General features: G+C 42.9%; 1 protein-coding gene across 1 annotated transcript in view; it reads right to left on the bottom strand.

Moving 5' to 3' along the window:
• LOC143294745 (glycine dehydrogenase (decarboxylating), mitochondrial-like) overlaps window positions 1-21,369 on the bottom strand; it is a 101,626-nt gene that overhangs the window by 16,341 nt on the left and 63,916 nt on the right. Inside the window, exons 11-18 of the mRNA XM_076606203.1 lie at window positions 19,024-19,257; window positions 17,967-18,109; window positions 15,914-15,989; window positions 11,979-12,104; window positions 9,826-9,905; window positions 7,241-7,310; window positions 5,982-6,094; window positions 948-1,207 (exon numbers count right to left, since the gene is read on the bottom strand). Of these exons, the coding sequence (XP_076462318.1) occupies window positions 948-1,207; window positions 5,982-6,094; window positions 7,241-7,310; window positions 9,826-9,905; window positions 11,979-12,104; window positions 15,914-15,989; window positions 17,967-18,109; window positions 19,024-19,257 (1,102 nt within the window). The remainder of the gene's footprint in view (window positions 1-947; window positions 1,208-5,981; window positions 6,095-7,240; window positions 7,311-9,825; window positions 9,906-11,978; window positions 12,105-15,913; window positions 15,990-17,966; window positions 18,110-19,023; window positions 19,258-21,369) is intronic.

The raw sequence follows: 21,369 nt of genomic DNA, 5'->3' as shown, positions 1-21,369 counted from the left end.
GATACAATAACAACACAACACAGTATGATACAATAACAACTCAACACAACACAGTATGATACAATAACAACTCAATACAACACAATACAGTACACAGTACAATACACAGTACAATACAATCTGACACAATACACTACACAGTATAATACAATACGACACAACACAATACACAGTAAAATACAATTCAACACAACACGTTACAATACAATACACAGTAAAATACAATATGACACAACACAATATACAGTACAATACAATATAACACAACACATACACTATGACACAATATACAGTAAAATATAACATGACACAACACAATACAATACACAGTACAATACAGTACGGACACAACACAACACAGTACACAGTAAAATACAACACAATACAATACACAGTACAATACAATACAACACAAAACAACACAATACAATACACAGTACAATACAACACAAAACAACACAATACAATACACAGTACAATACAATACAACACAAAACAACACAATACAATACACAGTACAATACAACACAAAACAACACAATACAATACACAGTACAATACAACACAAAACAACACAATACAATACACAGTACAATACAACACAAAACAACACAATACAATACACAGTACAATACAGTACGGACAGAACACAATACACAGTACAATACAGTACGGACAGAACACAATACACAGTACAATACAGTACGGACAGAACACAATACACAGTACAATACAGTACGGACAGAACACAATACACAGTAAAATACAACACAATACACAGTACAATACAACACAAAACAACACAACACAATACACAGTACAATACAGTACGGACACAACACAATACACAGTAAAATACAACACAATACACAGTAAAATATAACATGACACCACATAACACAAATCATCACCACGACCATCAGTACACACACCCCCCCTTGACCAACCTTCTCCATTGGTGAACAGCGTGTTGTAGTAGCCGTTCAGCCGCCGGCTCATGTAGTTGGCGTTGAGGATGGCCACCTGCGAGGCGTGGCGCAGACCCTGAGCCCCCATCATTTTGATGTAGCCCCACGAGATGGGCAGGATGGAGCTGGACCCAAAGGGAGCTGACGACACGCTGCCGAAAGAGGCGGTGCCCGGACCGAAGGTTCCGATGGGAGGGACCACTGGGTGGGAGGGCAGGAAAGGCCTTAGGTGCTTCTTCCTGTGTGACATCACCATTCCATCGCACTGTCTCTAATGTTTGTATATGAACAATAAACTCTGGATTCTGAAACACCAAGGACTGTTTTTTAATATCATATGCAAATAACATGGCTACCTGTTTCAAACTCACGATTCTGAAAACAAGACAGTGTTTCCAATTATGCACGTAAGTGCGTAAAAGAAGCACAGATTTCAATTTTGGTGCACACTGTTTTGGTGCACATTGTTTTGGTGCACATTATTTTGGTGCACATTGTTTTGGTGCACATTGTTTTGGTGCACATTGTTTTGGTGCACATTGTTTTGGTGCACATTATTTTGGTGCATATTGTTTTGGTGCACATTATTTTGGTGCACATTGTTTTGGTGCACATTGTTTTGGTTCATATTGTTTTGGTGCACATTATTTTGGTGCACACTGTTTTGGTGCACACTGTTTTGGTGCACATTGTTTTGGTGCACACTGTTTTGGTGCACATTGTTTTGGTGCACACTGTTTTGGTGCACATTGTTTTGGTGCACACTGTTTTGGTGCACATTGTTTTGGTGCACATTGTTTTGGTGCACACTGTTTTGGTGCACATTGTTTTGGTGCACATTATTTTGGTGCACACTGTTTTGGTGCACATTGTTTTGGTGCACATTGTTTTGGTGCACACTGTTTTGGTGCACACTGTTTTGGTGCACATTGTTTTGGTGCACATTGTTTTGGTGCACACTGTTTTGGTGCACACTGTTTTGGTGCACATTGTTTTGGTGCACACTGTTTTGGTGCACACTGTTTTGGTGCACACTGTTTTGGTGCACACTGTTTTGGTGCACACTGTTTTGGTGCACACTGTTTTGGTGCACACTGTTTTGGTGCACATTGTTTTGGTGCACACTGTTTTGGTGCACACTGTTTTGGTGCACATTATTTTGGTGCACACTGTTTTGGTGCACACTGTTTTGGTGCACATTGTTTTGGTGCACACTGTTTTGGTGCACACTGTTTTGGTGCACATTATTTTGGTGCACACTGTTTTGGTGCACATTGTTTTGGTGCACATTGTTTTGGTGCACACTGTTTTGGTGCACACTGTTTTGGTGCACACTGTTTTGGTGCACATTGTTTTGGTGCACACTGTTTTGGTGCACACTGTTTTGGTGCACATTGTTTTGGTGCACACTGTTTTGGTGCACACTGTTTTGGTGCACATTGTTTTGGTGCACACTGTTTTGGTGCACACTGTTTTGGTGCACACTGTTTTGGTGCACATTGTTTTGGTGCACACTGTTTTGGTGCATATTATTTTCGCTATGTGCATCATAACGAAGCACACTTTTTCTCTAGTAAAGAAAAAAAAACAAACTTTGAAACTGGCAAGTATTGGCAGACAGCTGTAGCAGACGATAAACCTGCCTAGCAGAATTGTTTTCCTTACCTGAATACCAGAGACAGATAGTTTACCCAGTGCACAGAACGCATTCGCTCAACCGTAAATCATTCCATACAAATGCTGAAAATGCCATGGTGCACTGGCTAGACCAGAAATACATGCTTCTCAACTAAAAGCTGTACCAGCAGAGATTCTGAACATATTATCGTTGAAACATCAGCTGCGGGGCCTTTGACCTCGGCAAATGCTCCCCAATGTGAACTGACAGAATGAAGACACTGCCAGGCCGTACGGAAAGAGTCAAGTTCAGGACAGATGGCTGGCTCCCCAATGTGAACTGACTGAGAATGAAGACACTGCCAGGCCGTACGGAAAGAGTCAAGTTCAGGACAGATGGCTGGCTCCCCCAATGTGAACTGACAGAATGAAGACACTGCCAGGCTGTACTGAAAGAGTCAAGTTCAGGACAGATGGCTGGCTCCCCCAATGTGAACTGACAGAATGAAGACACTGCCAGGCCGTACGGAAAGAGTCAAGTTCAGGACAGATGGCTGGCTCCCCAATCTGAACTGACAGAATGAAGACACTGCCAGGCCGTACGGAAAGAGTCAAGTTCAGGACAGATGGCTGGCTCCCCAATGTGAACTGACAGAATGAAGACACTGCCAGGCCGTACGGAAAGAGTCAAGTTCAGGACAGATGGCTGGCTCCCCAATGTGAACTGACAGAATGAAGACACTGCCAGGCCGTACGGAAAGAGTCAAGTTCAGGACAGATGGCTGCAGGAGTTTGCCTCGTGCTCATGTCATTCTGGAATGCTTCTCTGCACAATCTGCATCGAGCTTCACATAAAAAAAAATGCTTTCGGCAAGCACAAATTAAAACAAACAAACAAACAAACAAAAAACCCACCTGATAGAGTGACAGAAGATTCAGCTGAGAAATTCTGTCGATAAAAAAATAGCCTGAGGCTGATTTGAAGTGAATGAATAAATGAAATTCAGTATTCAGTTCATCATATTTGGGTCATTACTGTCTGATGCTAGGCGGCAGAACAAAATCTTCTTTGTTTCCCTCTATCTATCCATTTTCAGTAATGCCCAGTGTCTTCTCAGATTTTTTCTGCTAAAAAACGGTTAACCTCAGGAAAGAACTGGATTCACAGTCAGTTGTGTCACATCCCTTGGGAAAAGAATTTTCAAGGTGTTCCTTTTGTTACTTTCACACCTGTTTCAGAGACAGACTTAGTTTGTTGAAAAAGTCTGCTCCAAAAACATGTGACCTGGACCCCTTTCCACACCACTGCTGTATGAGTGTTTGGACGTCGTTTTGCCTGCACTTACAAAAAATAGAAATGATTCTTTAATTTCTGGTGTCTTCCCAGATGTATACAAAACTGCACTTGTTAAGCCACTGCTAAAGAAAGCCTCTCTGGATCACAATGACCTCAAAAGTTTTCGCCCTGTATCCAGCCTTGCTTTTGTGTCCAAAATTATTGAAAAAATGGTTCTCTCCCATCTTTCAGACCATTTAGCATTAAACAACCTGTTCTCTTCTTTTCAGTCAGCATATAGATCTGCCCATAGCACTGAAACTGCTGTGTTGAAAGTAGTTAATGACCTGTAACTGTCTGTTGATGAAGGTAAACTGTCTGTGTTAACTTTCCTTGATCTGTCGGCTGCATTTGACACAGTAGACCACAGCATACTCCTTTCCAGACTTGAACATGTTTTTTGATTCACTCAACAGTTCTGAGCTGGTTTTCTTCATTCCCATCCAACTGCTTCCAGATTGTCTGTGGTTTTCTTGATACCTATCCAACCGCTTCCAGATTGTCTCTGTTAGTAACAGTCTGATCCAGCCCTGATCTCTTATGGTGTGCCACAAGACTCTGTCCTGGGCCCCGTTCTGTTCGTTCTGTACACTGCTCCTTTTTCTGATGTCATTTCTGGCCATTCTGTTCTTCACCACTCTTTAGCTGATGATACTCAGCTACAAAAGTCTGCAGAACAAAACCAAGTACACAGTCTGATTCTGTCAATGCAGGATTGTATTCTTGATGTTAAATCCTGGATGACATGCAACAAACTAAAGTTAAATGATGACAAAACTGAAGCTATGATTATTTCCTCTATGATTATATCCATGAATTATTTTCATTTCCCCATGAAAAATGCTGTTGCCTTGTTTGTAAACAGAGGAATAAACATAATAAAATAGTTGTGAGGGAAAGAGCGAAGACACATGTTTTCTGAATGCAAGCAGTGTCAGAAGCGTATGGAAAAAATGGGGGAAGAACTCATGTTTTCTCAATCCAAATGGCAGTGTTTAGTGCATAAGGGAAAAATGGGGGAAGAAGTGATGTTTTCTCAATCCAAATGGCAGTGTTTAGTGCATAAGGGAAAAATGGGGGAAGAACTGATGTTTTCTCAATCCAAATGGCAGTGTTTAGTGCATAAGGGAAAAATGGGGGAAGAACTCATGTTTTCTCAATCCAAATGGCAGTGTTTAGTGCATAAGGAAAAAATGGGGGAAGAACTGATGTTTTCTCAATCCAAATGGCAGTGTTTAGTGCATAAGGGAAAAATGGGGGAAGAAGTGATGTTTTCTCAATCCAAATGGCAGTGTTTAGTGCATAAGGAAAAAATGGGGGAAGAACTGATGTTTTCTCAATCCAAATGGCAGTGTTTAGTGCATAAGGAAAAAATGGGGGAAGAACTCATGTTTTCTCAATCCAAATGGCAGTGTTTAGTGCATAAAGGAAAAAATGGGGGAAGAAGTGATGTTTTCTCAATCCAAATGGCAGTGTTTAGTGCATAAGGGAAAAAATGGGGGAAGAAGTGATGTTTTCTAAATCCAAATGGCAGTGTTTAGTGCATAAGGAAAAAATGGGGGAAGAACTGATGTTTTCTCAATCCAAATGGCAGTGTTTAGTGCATAAGGGAAAAATGGGGGAAGAACTCATGTTTACTCAATCCAAATGGCAGTGTTTAGTGCATAAGAAAAAAATGGGGGAAGAAGTGATGTTTTCTCAATCCAAATGGCAGTGTTTAGTGCATAAGGGAAAAAATGGGGGAAAAACTGGTGTTTTCTCAATCCAAATGGCAGTGTTTAGTGCATAAGGGAAAAATGGGGGAAGAACTCATGTTTTCTCAATCCAAATGGCAGTGTTTAGTGCATAAGGGAAAAATGGGGGAAGAACTGATGTTTTCTCAATCCAAGTGGCAGTGTGTTAAGTGCATAAGGGAAAAAAAGGAGAAAAACTCACATGTTTCTTTTTCTTTTTTTAATGCAAGCTGTGTTATGAGTGCATGGAAGAAAATGTGGGAAAACTTGTATGTTTTCTGAATGCAAGCTGTGTGAAGAACGTAAGAAAAAAGGGGAACAACTCACACTCCGATGGGTCCGGCACCTGGGCCCCCCCCTCCATGCGGGATGCAGAAAGTTTTGTGCAAGTTCAGGTGAGACACGTCTGAGCCATAGTCACCTGGCCGACATATGCCCACCTGTCCAACACACACAACGAAGCCATGGCTTTACGGTGTATTCCTGTTCTCATCACCATGAATGATTATTGCACAAGGAGGCAGAATGGTCAAGACGCCTGTCTGCCAATTACATTGTCCATGGAAACAAAAACAGAATGGTCAAGACGCCTGTCTGCCAATTACATTGTCCATGGAAACAAAAACAGAACGGTCAAGACGCCTGTCTGCCAATTACATTGTCCATGGAAACAAAAACAGAACGGTCAAGACGCCTGTCTGCCAATTACATTGTCCATGGAAACAAAAACAGAACGGTCAAGACGCCTGTCTGCCAATTACATTGTCCATGGAAACAAAAACAGAACGGTCAAGACGCCTGTCTGCCAATTACATTGTCCATGGAAACAAAAACAGAATGGTCAAGACGCCTGTCTGCCAATTACATTGTCCATGGAAACAAAAACAGAACGGTCAAGACGCCTGTCTGCCAATTACATTGTCCATGGAAACAAAAACAGAACGGTCAAGACGCCTGTCTGCCAATTACATTGTCCATGAAAACAAAAACAGAACGGTCAAGACGCCTGTCTGCCAATTACATTGTCCATGAAAACAAAAACAGAACGGTCAAGACGCCTGTCTGCCAATTACATTGTCCATGGAAACAAAAACAGAGTCCTGCATTCATCCTTTCTCCCACGTCTGACTGGAAAATCAAACAGCATCTAGTCATTTTAACAAGACGATAAACTGATGCCCCGTGCACAACACTCACTTAGCGCACTGGAAAAGCACCCATGGCAACAAATGTGTAGAGCAAATCAAAGTGTTTTCACATCAGTCATTCACATGTACGCACAGCTGTGATTCAGAAGGTGACAGACAAATTCATGACAACTTGTCAACAGAGAGATGGAGAAAGTGAAGACTAAGCTGTTTACCTGAACACACACACACACAAACACACACACACACACACACCTTCCCCCTTAACACTGCTCAATAGCATAAGCTGTTTACCTAAACCCACACACATATGGCACAACATATGACACACACACACACAAATATACACACACATGTACGTGAACATACCCATATCATACACACATACACATGTAGCCCAAAATGCCATGGCCCCAACAGCACTGGCTGTCTGTTTACCTGAGCGTTCATGTTGGCTCCATCCAGGTACACCTGTCCTCCATAGTGATGAACCATGTCACACAGCTCCCTGCCACACACAACACCTGTCATATCACACACACATACACACATAGTGATGAACCATGTCACACAGCTCCCTGCCACACACAACACCTGTCATATCACACACACACACACACATAGTGATGAACCATGTCACACAGCTCCCTGCCACACACAACACCTGTCATATCACACACACACACACATAGTGATGAACCATGTCACACAGCTCCCTGCAACACACAACACCTGTCATATCACACACACATACACACATAGTGATGAACCATGTCACACAGCTCCCTGCAACACACAACACCTGTCATATCACACACACATACACACATAGTGATGAACCATGTCACACAGCTCCCTGCAACACACAACACCTGTCATATCACACACACATACACACATAGTGATGAACCATGTCACACAGCTCCCTGCAACACACAACACCTGTCATATCACACACACATACACACATAGTGATGAACCATGTCACACAGCTCCCTGCAACACACAACACCTGTCATATCACACACACATACACACATAGTGATGAACCATGTCACACAGCTCCCTGCAACACACAACACCTGTCATATCACACACACATACACACATAGTGATGAACCATGTCACACAGCTCCCTGCAACACACAACACCTGTCATATCACACACACACACACACATAGTGATGAACCATGTCACACAGCTCCCTGCAACACACACCTGTCATATCACACACACACACACACATAGTGATGAACCATGTCACACAGCTCCCTGCAACACACACCTGTCATATCACACACACACACACACATAGTGATGAACCATGTCACACAGCTCCCTGCAACACACAACACCTGTCATATCACACACACATACACACATAGTGATGAACCATGTCACACAGCTCCCTGCAACACACAACACCTGTCATATCACACACACACACATAGTGATGAACCATGTCACACAGCTCCCTGCAACACACAACACCTGTCATATCACACACACACACACACACACTCACACACACATGCATGCAAACACACACACACACACACACACTCATGCATGCAAACACACACACACACACACACACATGCATGCAAACACACATACACACACACACATTTGTGCACATACACACACACACACACATGTAAACTCACACACACACACACAGACACACACACACATACAAACACACACAAACATACACACACACCTTGGCTCCACGCTATGTAAGGAAACATTGTGTTTAGAGTCAATGGAAAGCTGACTTTGTGCTCTTTTTAATGAACCACTTCTCTTGTTATTTCCGATCCACCTGGGAAGATGATGAGCAAAATAAACAAAGCACCCAGAGTGCAGAGAACCCCACCTGAGTGCAGAGAACCCCACCTGAGTGCAGAGAACCCCACCTGAGTGCAGAGAACCCACCTGAGTGCAGAGAACCCACCTGAGTGCAGAGAACCCACCTGAGTGCAGAGAACCCAACCCAAGTGCAGAGAACCCACCTGAGTGCAGAGAACCCACCTGAGTGCAGAGAACCCACCAGAGTGCAGAGAACCCACCAAGAGCGCAGAGAACCCACCCTGAGTGCTGCAGAGAACCCACCAAGAGCACAGAGAACCCACCTGAGTGCAGAGAACCCACCCAGAGTGCAGAGAACCCACCCTGAGTGCTGCAGAGAACCCAACCTGAGTGCAGAGAACCCACCTGAGTGCAGAGAACCCACCTGAGTGCAGAGAACCCAACCCAAGTGCAGAGAACCCCACCTGAGTGCAGAGAACCCCACCTGAGTGCAGAGAACCCCACCTGAGTGCAGAGAACCCAACCCGAGTGCAGAGAACCCAACCCGAGTGCAGAGAACCCAACCCAAGAATGCAGAGAACCCCACTTGAGTGCAGAGAACCCACCAAGAGTGCAGAGAACCCACCAAGAGCGCAGAGAACCCACCCTGAGTGCTGCAGAGAACCCACCAAGAGCACAGAGAACCCACCTGAGTGCAGAGAACCCACCCAGAGTGCAGAGAACCCACCCTGAGTGCTGCAGAGAACCCACCCTGAGTGCAGAGAACCCACCCAGAGTGCAGAGAACCCACCCTGAGTGCAGAGAATCCACCCTGAGTGCTGCAGAGAACCCACCCTGAGTGCAGAGAACCCACCCAGAGTGCAGAGAACCCACCCTGAGTGCAGAGAATCCACCCTGAGTGCTGCAGAGAACCCACCCTGAGTGCTGCAGAGAACCCACCCAGAGTGCAGAGAACCCACCCAGAGTGCAGAGAACCCAACCTGAGGAGAACCCACCCAGAGTGCAGAGAACCCACCCAGAGTGCAGAGAACCCACCAAGAGTGCAGAGAACCCACCAAGACTGCAGAGAACCCAACCTGAGGAGAACCCACCCAGAGTGCAGAGAACCAACCCAGAGTGCACAGAACCCACCCTGAGTGCAGAAAACCCACTCAGAGTGCAGAGAACCCAACCTGAGTGCAGAGAACCTACATGAGTGCAGAGAACCCACCTGATGTCCTCCTCAAAGACGCCGTGTGTGGAGGGGTAGGTGATCATGAAACAGGCCAGGTCCTCCTTGTGTTTCTCCACCTGCATGGACCAAAAAAAAAAAAACAAGAAAAAAAAAACGTCACCACAACTAAAATCACTTCAGTCAGCTTTTATTTGCATCAGTGGGAGTTACTACATGACGAGTGCATGACGACTACATAGTGACTACATGATGACTACATGATAACTCATGGTGACAACATGACTACCTGATAACTCATGGTGATAGCATGGTGACTACCTGATAACTCATGGTGACAACATGACTACATGATAACTCACGTTGACAACATGATGACTACCTGATAACTCATTGTGACAACATGACTACATGATAACTCACGTTGACAACATGATGACTACATGATAACTCATGGTGACAACATGATGACTACCTGATAACTCATGGTGATAACATGATGACTACCTGATAACTCATGGTGACTACATAACTCATGGTGACAACATGATGACTACCTGATAACTCATGGTGACAACATGATGACTACCTGATAACTCATGGTGACTACATAACTCATGGTGACAACATGATGACTACCTGATAACTCATGGTGACAACATGATGACTACCTGATAACTCATGGTGACTACATAACTCATGGTGACAACATGACTACCTGATAACTCATGGTGACAACATGATGACTACCTGATAACTCATGGTGACTACATAACTCATGGTGACAACATGATGACTACATGATAACTCATGGTGACAACATGATGACTACATGATAACTCATGGTGACAACATGATGACTACATGATAACTCATGGTGACAACTCGATGACTACATGATAACTCATGGTCACAACATGATAACTCATGGTGACAACATGATGACTACCTGATAACTCATGGTGACTACACAACTCATGGTGACAACATGACGACATGATAACTCATGGTGACAACATGATGACGACATGATAACTCATGGTGACAACATGATGACTACCTGATAACTCATGGTGACTACACAACTCATGGTGACAACATGACGACATGATAACTCATGGTCACAACATGACTACCTGATAACTCATGGTGACTACATAACTCATGGTGACAACATGATGACTACATGATAACTCATGGTGACAACATGATGACTACATGATAACTCATGGTGACTACATAACTCATGGTGACTACATAATGACTACATGATAACTCGTGGTGACTACATGATAACTCATGGTGACTACATAACTCATGGTGACTACATGATGACTACATAACTCATGGTGACTACATGATAACTCATGGTGACTACCTGGTAACTCATGGTGACAACATGATGACTACATGATAACTCATGGTGACAACATGATGACTACCTGATAACTCATGGTGACGACATGATGACTACCTGATAACTCATGGTGATAACATGATGACTACCTGATAACTCATGGTGACAACATGATGACTACCTGATAACTCATGGTGATAACATGATGACTACCTGATAACTCATGGTGACAACATGATGACTACATGATAACTCATGGTGACAACATGATGACTACCTGATAACTCATGGTGATAACATGATGACTACCTGATAACTCATGGTGACTACATAACTCATGGTGACTACATAATGACTACATGATAACTCGTGGTGACTACGTAATGACTACATGATAACTCATGGTGACTACATAACTCATGGTGACTACATGATGACTACATAACTCATGGTGACTACATGATGACTACATGATAACTCATGGTGACTACATAACTCATGATAACTCATGGTGACTACATAACTCATGGTGACTACATAACTCATGGTGACTACATAACTCATGATAACTCATGTGACTACATAACTCATGATAACTCATGGTGACTACATAACTCATGGTGACTACATAATGACTACATGATAACTCATGGTGATAACATGACTACATGATAACTCATGGTGACAACATGGTGACTACATAACTCATGGTGATGACATGATGACTACCTGACTACATAATGACTACATGATAACTCACGGTGACAACATGATGACTACAGGATTTTTTTAAATAAAAACTGCTCAAATAGATTGACTGGACAGGAGGACTGACCATCTTGGCCATGTGAGCCATGTCAATGGCACCGGCCTTGTTGACGTTGATGGGGGCGATCTTCATGCCGGCAAACTGGGCGCTGGCTGGGTTGGTGCCGTGGGCTGACACTGGGATCAGACATACCTGTAAGTCATAACCAGAAGCCAATCAGCACACCTGGAAGTCATAACCTGAAGCCAATCAGCACACCTGGAAGTCGTAACCAGAAGCCAATCAGCACACCTGTAAGTCATAACCAGAAGCCAATCAGCACACCTGGAAGTCATAACCTGAAGCCAATCAGCACACCTGGAAGTCGTAACCAGAAGCCAATCAGCACACCTGTAAGTCATAACATGTAAGTCATAACCAGAAGCCAATCAGCACACCTGGAAGTCATAACCAGAAGCCAATCAGCACACCTGGAAGTCATAACCTGAAGCCAATCAGCACACCTGGAAGTCATAACCTGAAGCCAATCAGCACACCTGGAAGTCATAACCTGAAGCCAATCAGCACACCTGGAAGTCATAACCTGAAGCCAATCAGCACACCTGTAAGTCATAACCAGAAGCCAATCAGCACACCTGGAAGTCTTAACCTGAAGCCAATCAGCACACGCTCTGTAACTGTGTAAGTCAAAGCCAGAAGCCCGTTCAATTTACATCTGAGCAGAAATCTTTGACCAAGATTTTTCTTTGTGCCTTACAGAGTAAACAGCAATGTTCCTTGATGGCTTTTGGCTACATCATGCCATCAAACTGAAAATGAAATCAAAGGCTTAACTCTCACATACAAATTGCAGCAGACTGGTATCATATTTCAATTTATCTATTAAAAAAAAAAATAATAATAATTTGGAGCAAACCTGGAAAATAACATGCTTCTGGCATTTCTAATACATCTAAAATAAATAAGCTGCACTCATATCTGTCAGGAACTTTGACTGAATCTAACAAGATGTACACAGACAACAAGCCATTGCTTGGTGTCTTAAGGTGACACTGAATTACTCTGACTGAATCTAACAAGATGTACACAGACAACAATCCATTGCCAAGAATCTTAAGGTGACACTGAATTACTCTGACTGAATCTAACAAGATGAACACAGACAACAATCCATTGCCAAGAATCTTAAGGTGACACTGAATTACTCTGACTGAATCTAACAAGATGAACACAGACAACAATCCATTGCCAAGAATCTTAAGGTGACACTGAATTACTCTGACTGAATCTAACAAGATGTACACAGACAACAATCCATTGCCTGGTGTCTTAAGGTGACACTGAATTACTCTGACTGAATCTAACAAGATGTACACAGACAACAATCCATTGCCAAGAATCCTAAGGTGACACTGAATTACTCTGACTGAATCTAACAAGATGTACACAGACAACAATCCATTGCCTGGTGTCTTAAGGTGACACTGAATTACTCTGACTGAATCTAACAAGATGTACACAGACAACAATCCATTGCCTGGTGTCTTAAGGTGACACTGAATTACTCTGACTGAATCTAACAAGATGTACACAGACAACAATCCATTGCCTAGTATCTTAAGGTGACACTGAATTACTCTGACTGAATCTAACAAGATGTACACAGACAACAATCCATTGCCTGGTGTCTTAAGGTGACACTGGGTTACTTGGACTGAATCTAACAAGATGTACACAGACAACAATCCATTGCCTGATATCTTAAGGTGACACTGAATTACTCTGACTGAATCTAACAAGATGTACACAGACAACAATCCATTGCCTGGTGTCTTAAGGTGACACTGAATTACTCTGACTGAATCTAACAAGATGTACACAGACAACAATCCATTGCCTGGTGTCTTAAGGTGACACTGAATTACTCTGACTGAATCTAACAAGATGTACACAGACAACAATCCATTGCCTGGTGTCTTAAGGTGACACTGGGTTACTTGGACTGAATCTAACAAGATGTACACAGACAACAATCCATTGCCTGGTGTCTTAAGGTGACACTGAATTACTCTGACTGAATCTAACAAGATGTACACAGACAACAATCCATTGCCTAGTATCTTAAGGTGACACTGGGTTACTCTGACTGAATCTAACAAGATGTACACAGACAACAATCCATTGCCTAGTATCTTAAGGTGACACTGGGTTACTTGGACTGAATCTAACAAGATGTACACAGACAACAATCCATTGCCTGATATCTTAAGGTGACACTGAATTACTCTGACTGAATCTAACAAGATGTACACAGACAACAATCCATTGCCTAGTATCTTAAGGTGACACTGGGTTACTCTGACTGAATCTAACAAGATGTACACAGACAACAATCCATTGCCTAGTATCTTAAGGTGACACTGGGTTACTCTGACTGAATCTAACAAGATGTACACAGACAACAATCCATTGCCTAGTATCTTAAGGTGACACTGGGTTACTCTGACTGAATCTAACAAGATGTACACAGACAACAATCCATTGCCTAGTATCTTAAGGTGACATTGGGTTACTCTGACTGAATCTAACAAGATGTACACAGACAACAATCCATTGCCTAGTATCTTAAGGTGACATTGGGTTACTCTGACTGAATCTAACAAGATGTACACAGACAACAATCCATTGCCTAGTATCTTAAGGTGACACTGGGTTACTCTGACTGAATCTAACAAGATGTACACAGACAACAATCCATTGCCTAGTATCTTAAGGTGACACTGGGTTACTTGGACTGAATCTAACAAGATGTACACAGACAACAATCCATTGCCTGGTGTCTTAAGGTGACACTGGGTTACTCTGACTGAATCTAACAAGATGTACACAGACAACAATCCATTGCCTAGTATCTTAAGGTGACACTGGGTTACTCTGACTGAATCTAACAAGATGTACACAGACAACAATCCATTGCCTGGTGTCTTAAGGTGACACTGGGTTACTCTGACTGAATCTAACAAGATGTACACAGACAACAATCCATTGCCTAGTATCTTAAGGTGACACTGAATTACTCTGACTGAATCTAACAAGATGTACACAGACAACAATCCATTGCCTAGTATCTTAAGGTGACACTGGGTTACTCTGACTGAATCTAACAAGATGTACACAGACAACAATCCATTGCCTAGTATCTTAAGGTGACACTGGGTTACTCTGACTGAATCTAACAAGATGTACACAGACAACAATCCATTGCCTAGTATCTTAAGGTGACACTGGGTTACTTCAGTGCTGTGTGGGTGAGGTGGGTAAGGGGAAGACACCAACAAGCAACACTCTGTGACCACAATGCCATGTTTTTGCCCAGAGTCAACAAAGTTTTGTTTGTTTTTTTAATAATTTTTTAAAATCTCCTTACATTATTCCCTAGGAAGAAAACACTGGGCATTGTTGCTACATTATATGAATTTTCATTTTTGTGCCGAAGACGTGTACACTGTTCCATGGATGTTTTTTTGGTTTTGCATGTCTTAATCATACATCATTTTGCGTATTATGTTTACTTGTGTTTGTGATCAGACTGCTTTAAAAAGAAATCTTTATTTTGTAATCATCTGGTGAAAAACTGATGGAATGAAAAAAGACAGGGGCATGTCCTATGTTTATGTGCATGAAAATGGCTGCATTTTTTGTGCATAATTTTATTTTCCATTTTCTCTCTCTCTCTCTCTCTCTCTCTCTGTGTGTGTGTGTGTGTGTGTGTGTGTGTGTGTGTGTGTGTGTGTGTGTGTGTGTGTGTGTGTGTGTGTGTGTGTGTGTCCTTTTTCCAGATTCTACAGGACTGATACTGACAGTGTTTTCTGCCCTGATGTTGGCCTCCATGGTCAGCTGGGCAACAAGCAGCAACGATAAATAAACAGATAAATAAACAGATAAAAAACAGATAAATAAAGGTCCAAAGACAGCAGCATGCAGCACGGCAGGGCACTCACATTTCTCTGCTGTTCCCCTGTGGACTGGTGGTAGGCCATGATGGTTCTCAGGCCAGCGTACTCTCCCTGCGCCCCGCTGTGTGCACACAACACACCACACCACTGACTTCACTGTGTCTCACACATTTGGCACACACCGCACACCACTGACTTCACTGTGTCTCACACATTTGGCACACACAGCACACCACTGACTTCACTGTGTCACTTCTCACACATTTGGCACACAACACACCACACCACTGACTTCACTGTGTCTCACACATTTGGCACACAACACACCACACCACTGACTTCACTGTGTCTCACACATTTGGCACACAACACACCACACCACTGACTTCACTGTGTCACTTCTCACACATTTGGCACACACAGCACACCACTGACTTCACTGTGTCACTTCTCACACATTTGGCACACAACACACCACACCACTGACTTCACTGTGTCACTTGTCACACATCTGGCACACAACACACCACACCACTGACTTCACTGTGTCTCACACATTTGGCACACACAGCACACCACTGACTTCACTGTGTCACTTGTCACACATTTGGCACACAACACACCACACCACTGACTTCACTGTGTCTCACACATTTGGCACACAACACACCACACCACTGACTTCACTGTGTCTCACACATTTGGCACACACAGCACACCACTGACTTCACTGTGTCACTTCTCACACATTTGGCACACAACACACCACACCACTGACTTCACTGTGTCTCACACATTTGGCACACAACACACCACACCACTGACTTCACTGTGTCTCACACATTTGGCAAACACACCACACCACTGACTTCACTGTGTCACTTCTCACACATTTGGCACACACAGCACACCACTGACTTCACTGTGTCACTTCTCACACATTTGGCACACAACACACCACACCACTGACTTCACTGTGTCACTTGTCACACATCTGGCACACACAGCACACCACTGACTTCACTGTGTCTCACACATTTGGCAAACACACCACACCACTGACTTCACTGTGTCACTTGTCACACATCTGGCACACACACCACACCACTGACTTCACTGTGTCTCACACATTTGGCACACACACCACACCACTGACTTCACTGTGTCTCACACATTTGGCACACACACCACACCACTGACTTCACTGTGTCACACATTTGGCACACACAGCACACCACTGACTTCACTGTGTCTCATCATAGCCAGTGATCTGACACAGAAAGCAGACCTCATCATGGCCAGTGATCTGACACAGAAAGCAGACCTCATCACAGCCTGTGATCTGACACAGAAAGCAGACCTCATCACAGCCTGTGATCTGAACACAGAAAGCAGACCTCATCATGGCCAGTGATCTGACACAGAAAGCAGACCTCATCACAGCCTGTGATCTGACACAGAAAACAGACCTCATCACAGCCTGTGATCTGACACAGAAAACAGACCTCATCATAGCCTGTGATCTGACACAGAAAGCAGACCTCATCACAGCCTGTGATCTGAACACAGAAAGCAGACCTCATCACAGCCTGTGATCTGACACAGAAAGCAGACCTCATCATAGCCAGTGATCTGACACAGAAAGCAGACCTCATCATAGCCAGTGATCTGACACAGAAAACAGACCTCATCACAGCCTGTGATCTGACACAGAAAACAGACCTCATCACAGCCTGTGATCTGAACACAGAAAGAAGAAATAAACACATTTCAAACTTCCCCCCTGTCCCCAAGGTACTGGCCTGGCCCAACCCAACTCCACTGACCAGAAGGTCTCTAGCTGTGTGGAGGACCTGCAACATACAGCTGCCTTCGTCACAGAGACTGCTGTGTCCGTCTTACATATGAGAATAACCCCCCCCCCCAACCCCCCTGCCTCCCCCCCCCACCCCACCCCCACACACATGGCAACACAAACGGACCAGTTGGGCTGGAAGCAGATCTCACCATAGCAGGTGATCTGACACAGAAACAATCAATAAATACACTTCAAACTCACCACACCACACTCCCTCCATCCCCCTACACCCCCACAGACCTGTTGGGCTGGAAGCAGATCTCATCGTAGCCGGTGATCTCACAGAGCAGCTCCTCCAGTTCGTCCAGCAGGTGGTGGTAGCCCAGGGCCTGCTCCCTGGGAATGAAGGGGTGCAGCTGGGAGTACTCCTTCCACGTGCATGGCTGGGGAGGAAGGTGCAGAATGGTTAGGACGCTCATCTGTCAATACACAGTCCCTGACAGTCTGGGCTTCATCAACCATTATACACAGTCCCTGACAGTCTGGGCTTCATCAACCATTATACACAGTCCCTGACAGTCTGGGCTTCATCAACCATTATACACAGTCCCTGACAGTCTGGGCTTCATCAACCATTATACACAGTCCCTGGAAGTCTGGGCTTCATCAACCATTATACACAGTCCCTGAAGTCTGGGCTTCATCAACCATTATACACAGTCCCTGACAGTCTGGGCTTCATCAACCATTATACACAGTCCCTGACAGTCTGGGCTTCATCAACCATTATACACAGTCCCTGGAAGTCTGGGCTTCATCAACCATTATACACAGTCCCTGGAAGTCTGGGCTTCATCAACCATTATACACAGTCCCTGACAGTCTGGGCTTCATCAACCATTATACACAGTCCCTGACAGTCTGGGCTTCATCAACCATTACACACAGTCCCTGGAAGTCTGGGCTTCATCAGTATCAGTATCAGTAGCTCAAGGAGGCATCACTGCGTTCAGTCAAATCCATATGTGCTACACCACATCTGCCAAGCAGATGCTGACCAGCAGCGTAACCCAACGCGCGCGCTTAGTCAGGCCTTGAGAAAAAAAAACAAGAAAAAAGAAAAATAAATATATAAAATAAAACAAATAAATAAAAAATAATAGATAAATACATTAAAAATATAATAAGCAAAAATTAATATTTATAAAGCACAAAATCTTGATGAACTCAACTGTAAGCGCACCCCCCCCCCCCCAAAAAAAAAAACAAACCAACCCAACAACAAAAAAGAAAAACAAACAAAAACAAAAACAAGCTTCACACCCACACCCACTATCCACCCCCACAACCCCCCCACCATCATCTCCGTAGTGCTGTTGAGCTTCATGGTGCAGGAGCCCAGAGAGATCATGGAGTGCACCAGGGACAGGTCCTTGTTCTCCAGCTGTTTCATGTAGCGCACCAGCTGCGTCTCGGACCGGTGCGTGTTGAACACCGGGTGGCTCAGGTACTCTGATGTCCGGCGGTGCACAGAGTCTGTGGCCAGGATCTTGCTCTCTGGTTCCGGGCCCATTTCTTTGGCAATGTCGTTCTGTGGGAACATGGAAGATTTGATTTATTTTGTTATTTGGGGTCTGTGGGGACATGGAAGATTTGATTTATTTTGTTATTTGGGTTCTGTGGAGAACATGGAAGATTTGATTTATTTTGTTATTTGGGTTCTGTGGAGAACATGGAAGATTTGATTTATTTTGTTATTTGGGGTCTGTGGGGACATGGAAGATTTGATTTATTTTGTTATTTGGGGTCTGTGGGAAACATGGAAGATTTGATTTATTTTGTTATTTGGGTTCTGTGGGGAACATGGAAGATTTGATTTATTTTGTTATTTGGGTTCTGTGGGGACATGGAAGATTTGATTCATTTTGTTATTTGGGTTCTGTGGGGACATGGAAGATTTGATTTATTTTGTTATTTGGGTTCTGTGGGAAACATGGAAGATTTGATTTATTTTGTTATTTGGGTTCTGTGGGGAACATGGAAGATTTGATTTATTTTGTTATTTGGGTTCTGTGGGAAACATGGAAGATTTGATTTATTTTGTTTTTTGGGGTCTGTGGGAAACATGGAAGATTTGATTTATTTTGTTATTTGGGTTCTGTGGAGAACATGGAAGATTTGATTTATTTTGTTATTTGGGTTCTGTGGGAAACATGGAAGATTTGATTTATTTTGTTATTTGGGTTCTGTGGAGAACATGGAAGATTTGATTTATTTTGTTATTTGGGTTCTGTGGGAAACATGGAAGATTTGATTTATTTTGTTATTTGGGGTCTGTGGGAACATGGAAGATTTGATTTATTTTGTTATTTGGGTTCTGTGGGAAACATGGAAGATTTGATTTATTTTGTTATTTGGGTTCTGTGGGGAACATGGAAGATTTGATTTATTTTGTTATTTGGGTTCTGTGGGAAACATGGAAGATTTGATTTATTTTGTTATTTGGGTTCTGTGGGGAACATGGAAGATTTGATTTATTTTGTTATTTGGGTTCTGTGGGAAACATGAGATTTATTTTGTTATTTGGGTTCTGTGGGGAACATGGAAGATTTGATTTATTTTGTTATTTGGGTTCTGTGGGAAACATGGAAGATTTGATTTATTTTGTTATTTGGGATCTGTGGGGACATGGAAGATTTGATTTATTTTGTTATTTGGGGTCTGTGGGGACATGGAAGATTTCATTTATTTTGTTATTTGGGTTCTGTGGGGACATGGAAGATTTGATTTATTTTGTTATTTGGGTTCTGTGGGAAACATGGAAGATTTGATTTATTTTTTTATTTGGGGTCTGTGGGAAACATGAAGGATTTGATTATTTTGTTATTTGGGTTCTGTGGGAAACATGGAAGATTTGATTTATTTTGTTATTTGGGGTCTGTGGGGAACATGGAAGATTTGATTTATTTTGTTATTTGGGTTCTGTGGGAACATGGAAGATTTGATTTATTTTGTTATTTGGGTTCTGTGGGGAACATGGAAGATTTGATTTATTTTGTTATTTGGGGTCTGTGGGGACATGGAAGATTTGATTTATTTTGTTATTTGGGTTCTGTGGGGAACATGGAAGATTTGATTTATTTTGTTTTTTGGGTTCTGTGGGAAACATGGAAGATTTGATTTATTTTGTTATTTGGGTTCTGTGGGGAACATGGAAGATTTGATTGATTTTGTTATTTGGGTTCTGTGGGAAACATGGAAGATTTATTTTGTTATTTGGGGTCTGTGGGAACATGGAAGATTTGATTTATTTTGTTATTTGGGTTCTGTGGGGAACATGGAAGATTTGATTTATTTTGTTATTTGGGTTCTGTGGGAAACATGGAAGATTTGATTTATTCTGTTATTTGGGTTCTGTGGGAAACATGGAAGATTTATTTTGTTATTTGGGTTCTGTGGGGAACATTGAAGATTTGATTTATTTTGTTATTTGGGTTCTGTGGGAAACATGGAAGATTTGATTTATTTTGTTATTTGGGTTCTGTGGGAAACATGGAAGATTTGATTTATTTTGTTATTTGGGTTCTGTGGGGAACATGGAAGATTTGATTTATTTTGTTATTTGGGTTCTGTGGGGACATGGAAGATGTGATTTATTTTGTTATTTGGGTTCTGTGGGGAACATGGAAGATTTGATTTATTT

Source organism: Babylonia areolata, chromosome 20 (genome assembly GCF_041734735.1).
Source record: "Babylonia areolata isolate BAREFJ2019XMU chromosome 20, ASM4173473v1, whole genome shotgun sequence".
Lineage (NCBI taxonomy): Eukaryota > Metazoa > Mollusca > Gastropoda > Neogastropoda > Buccinidae > Babylonia > Babylonia areolata.
This window is presented reverse-complemented; position numbering and strand designations above follow the sequence as displayed.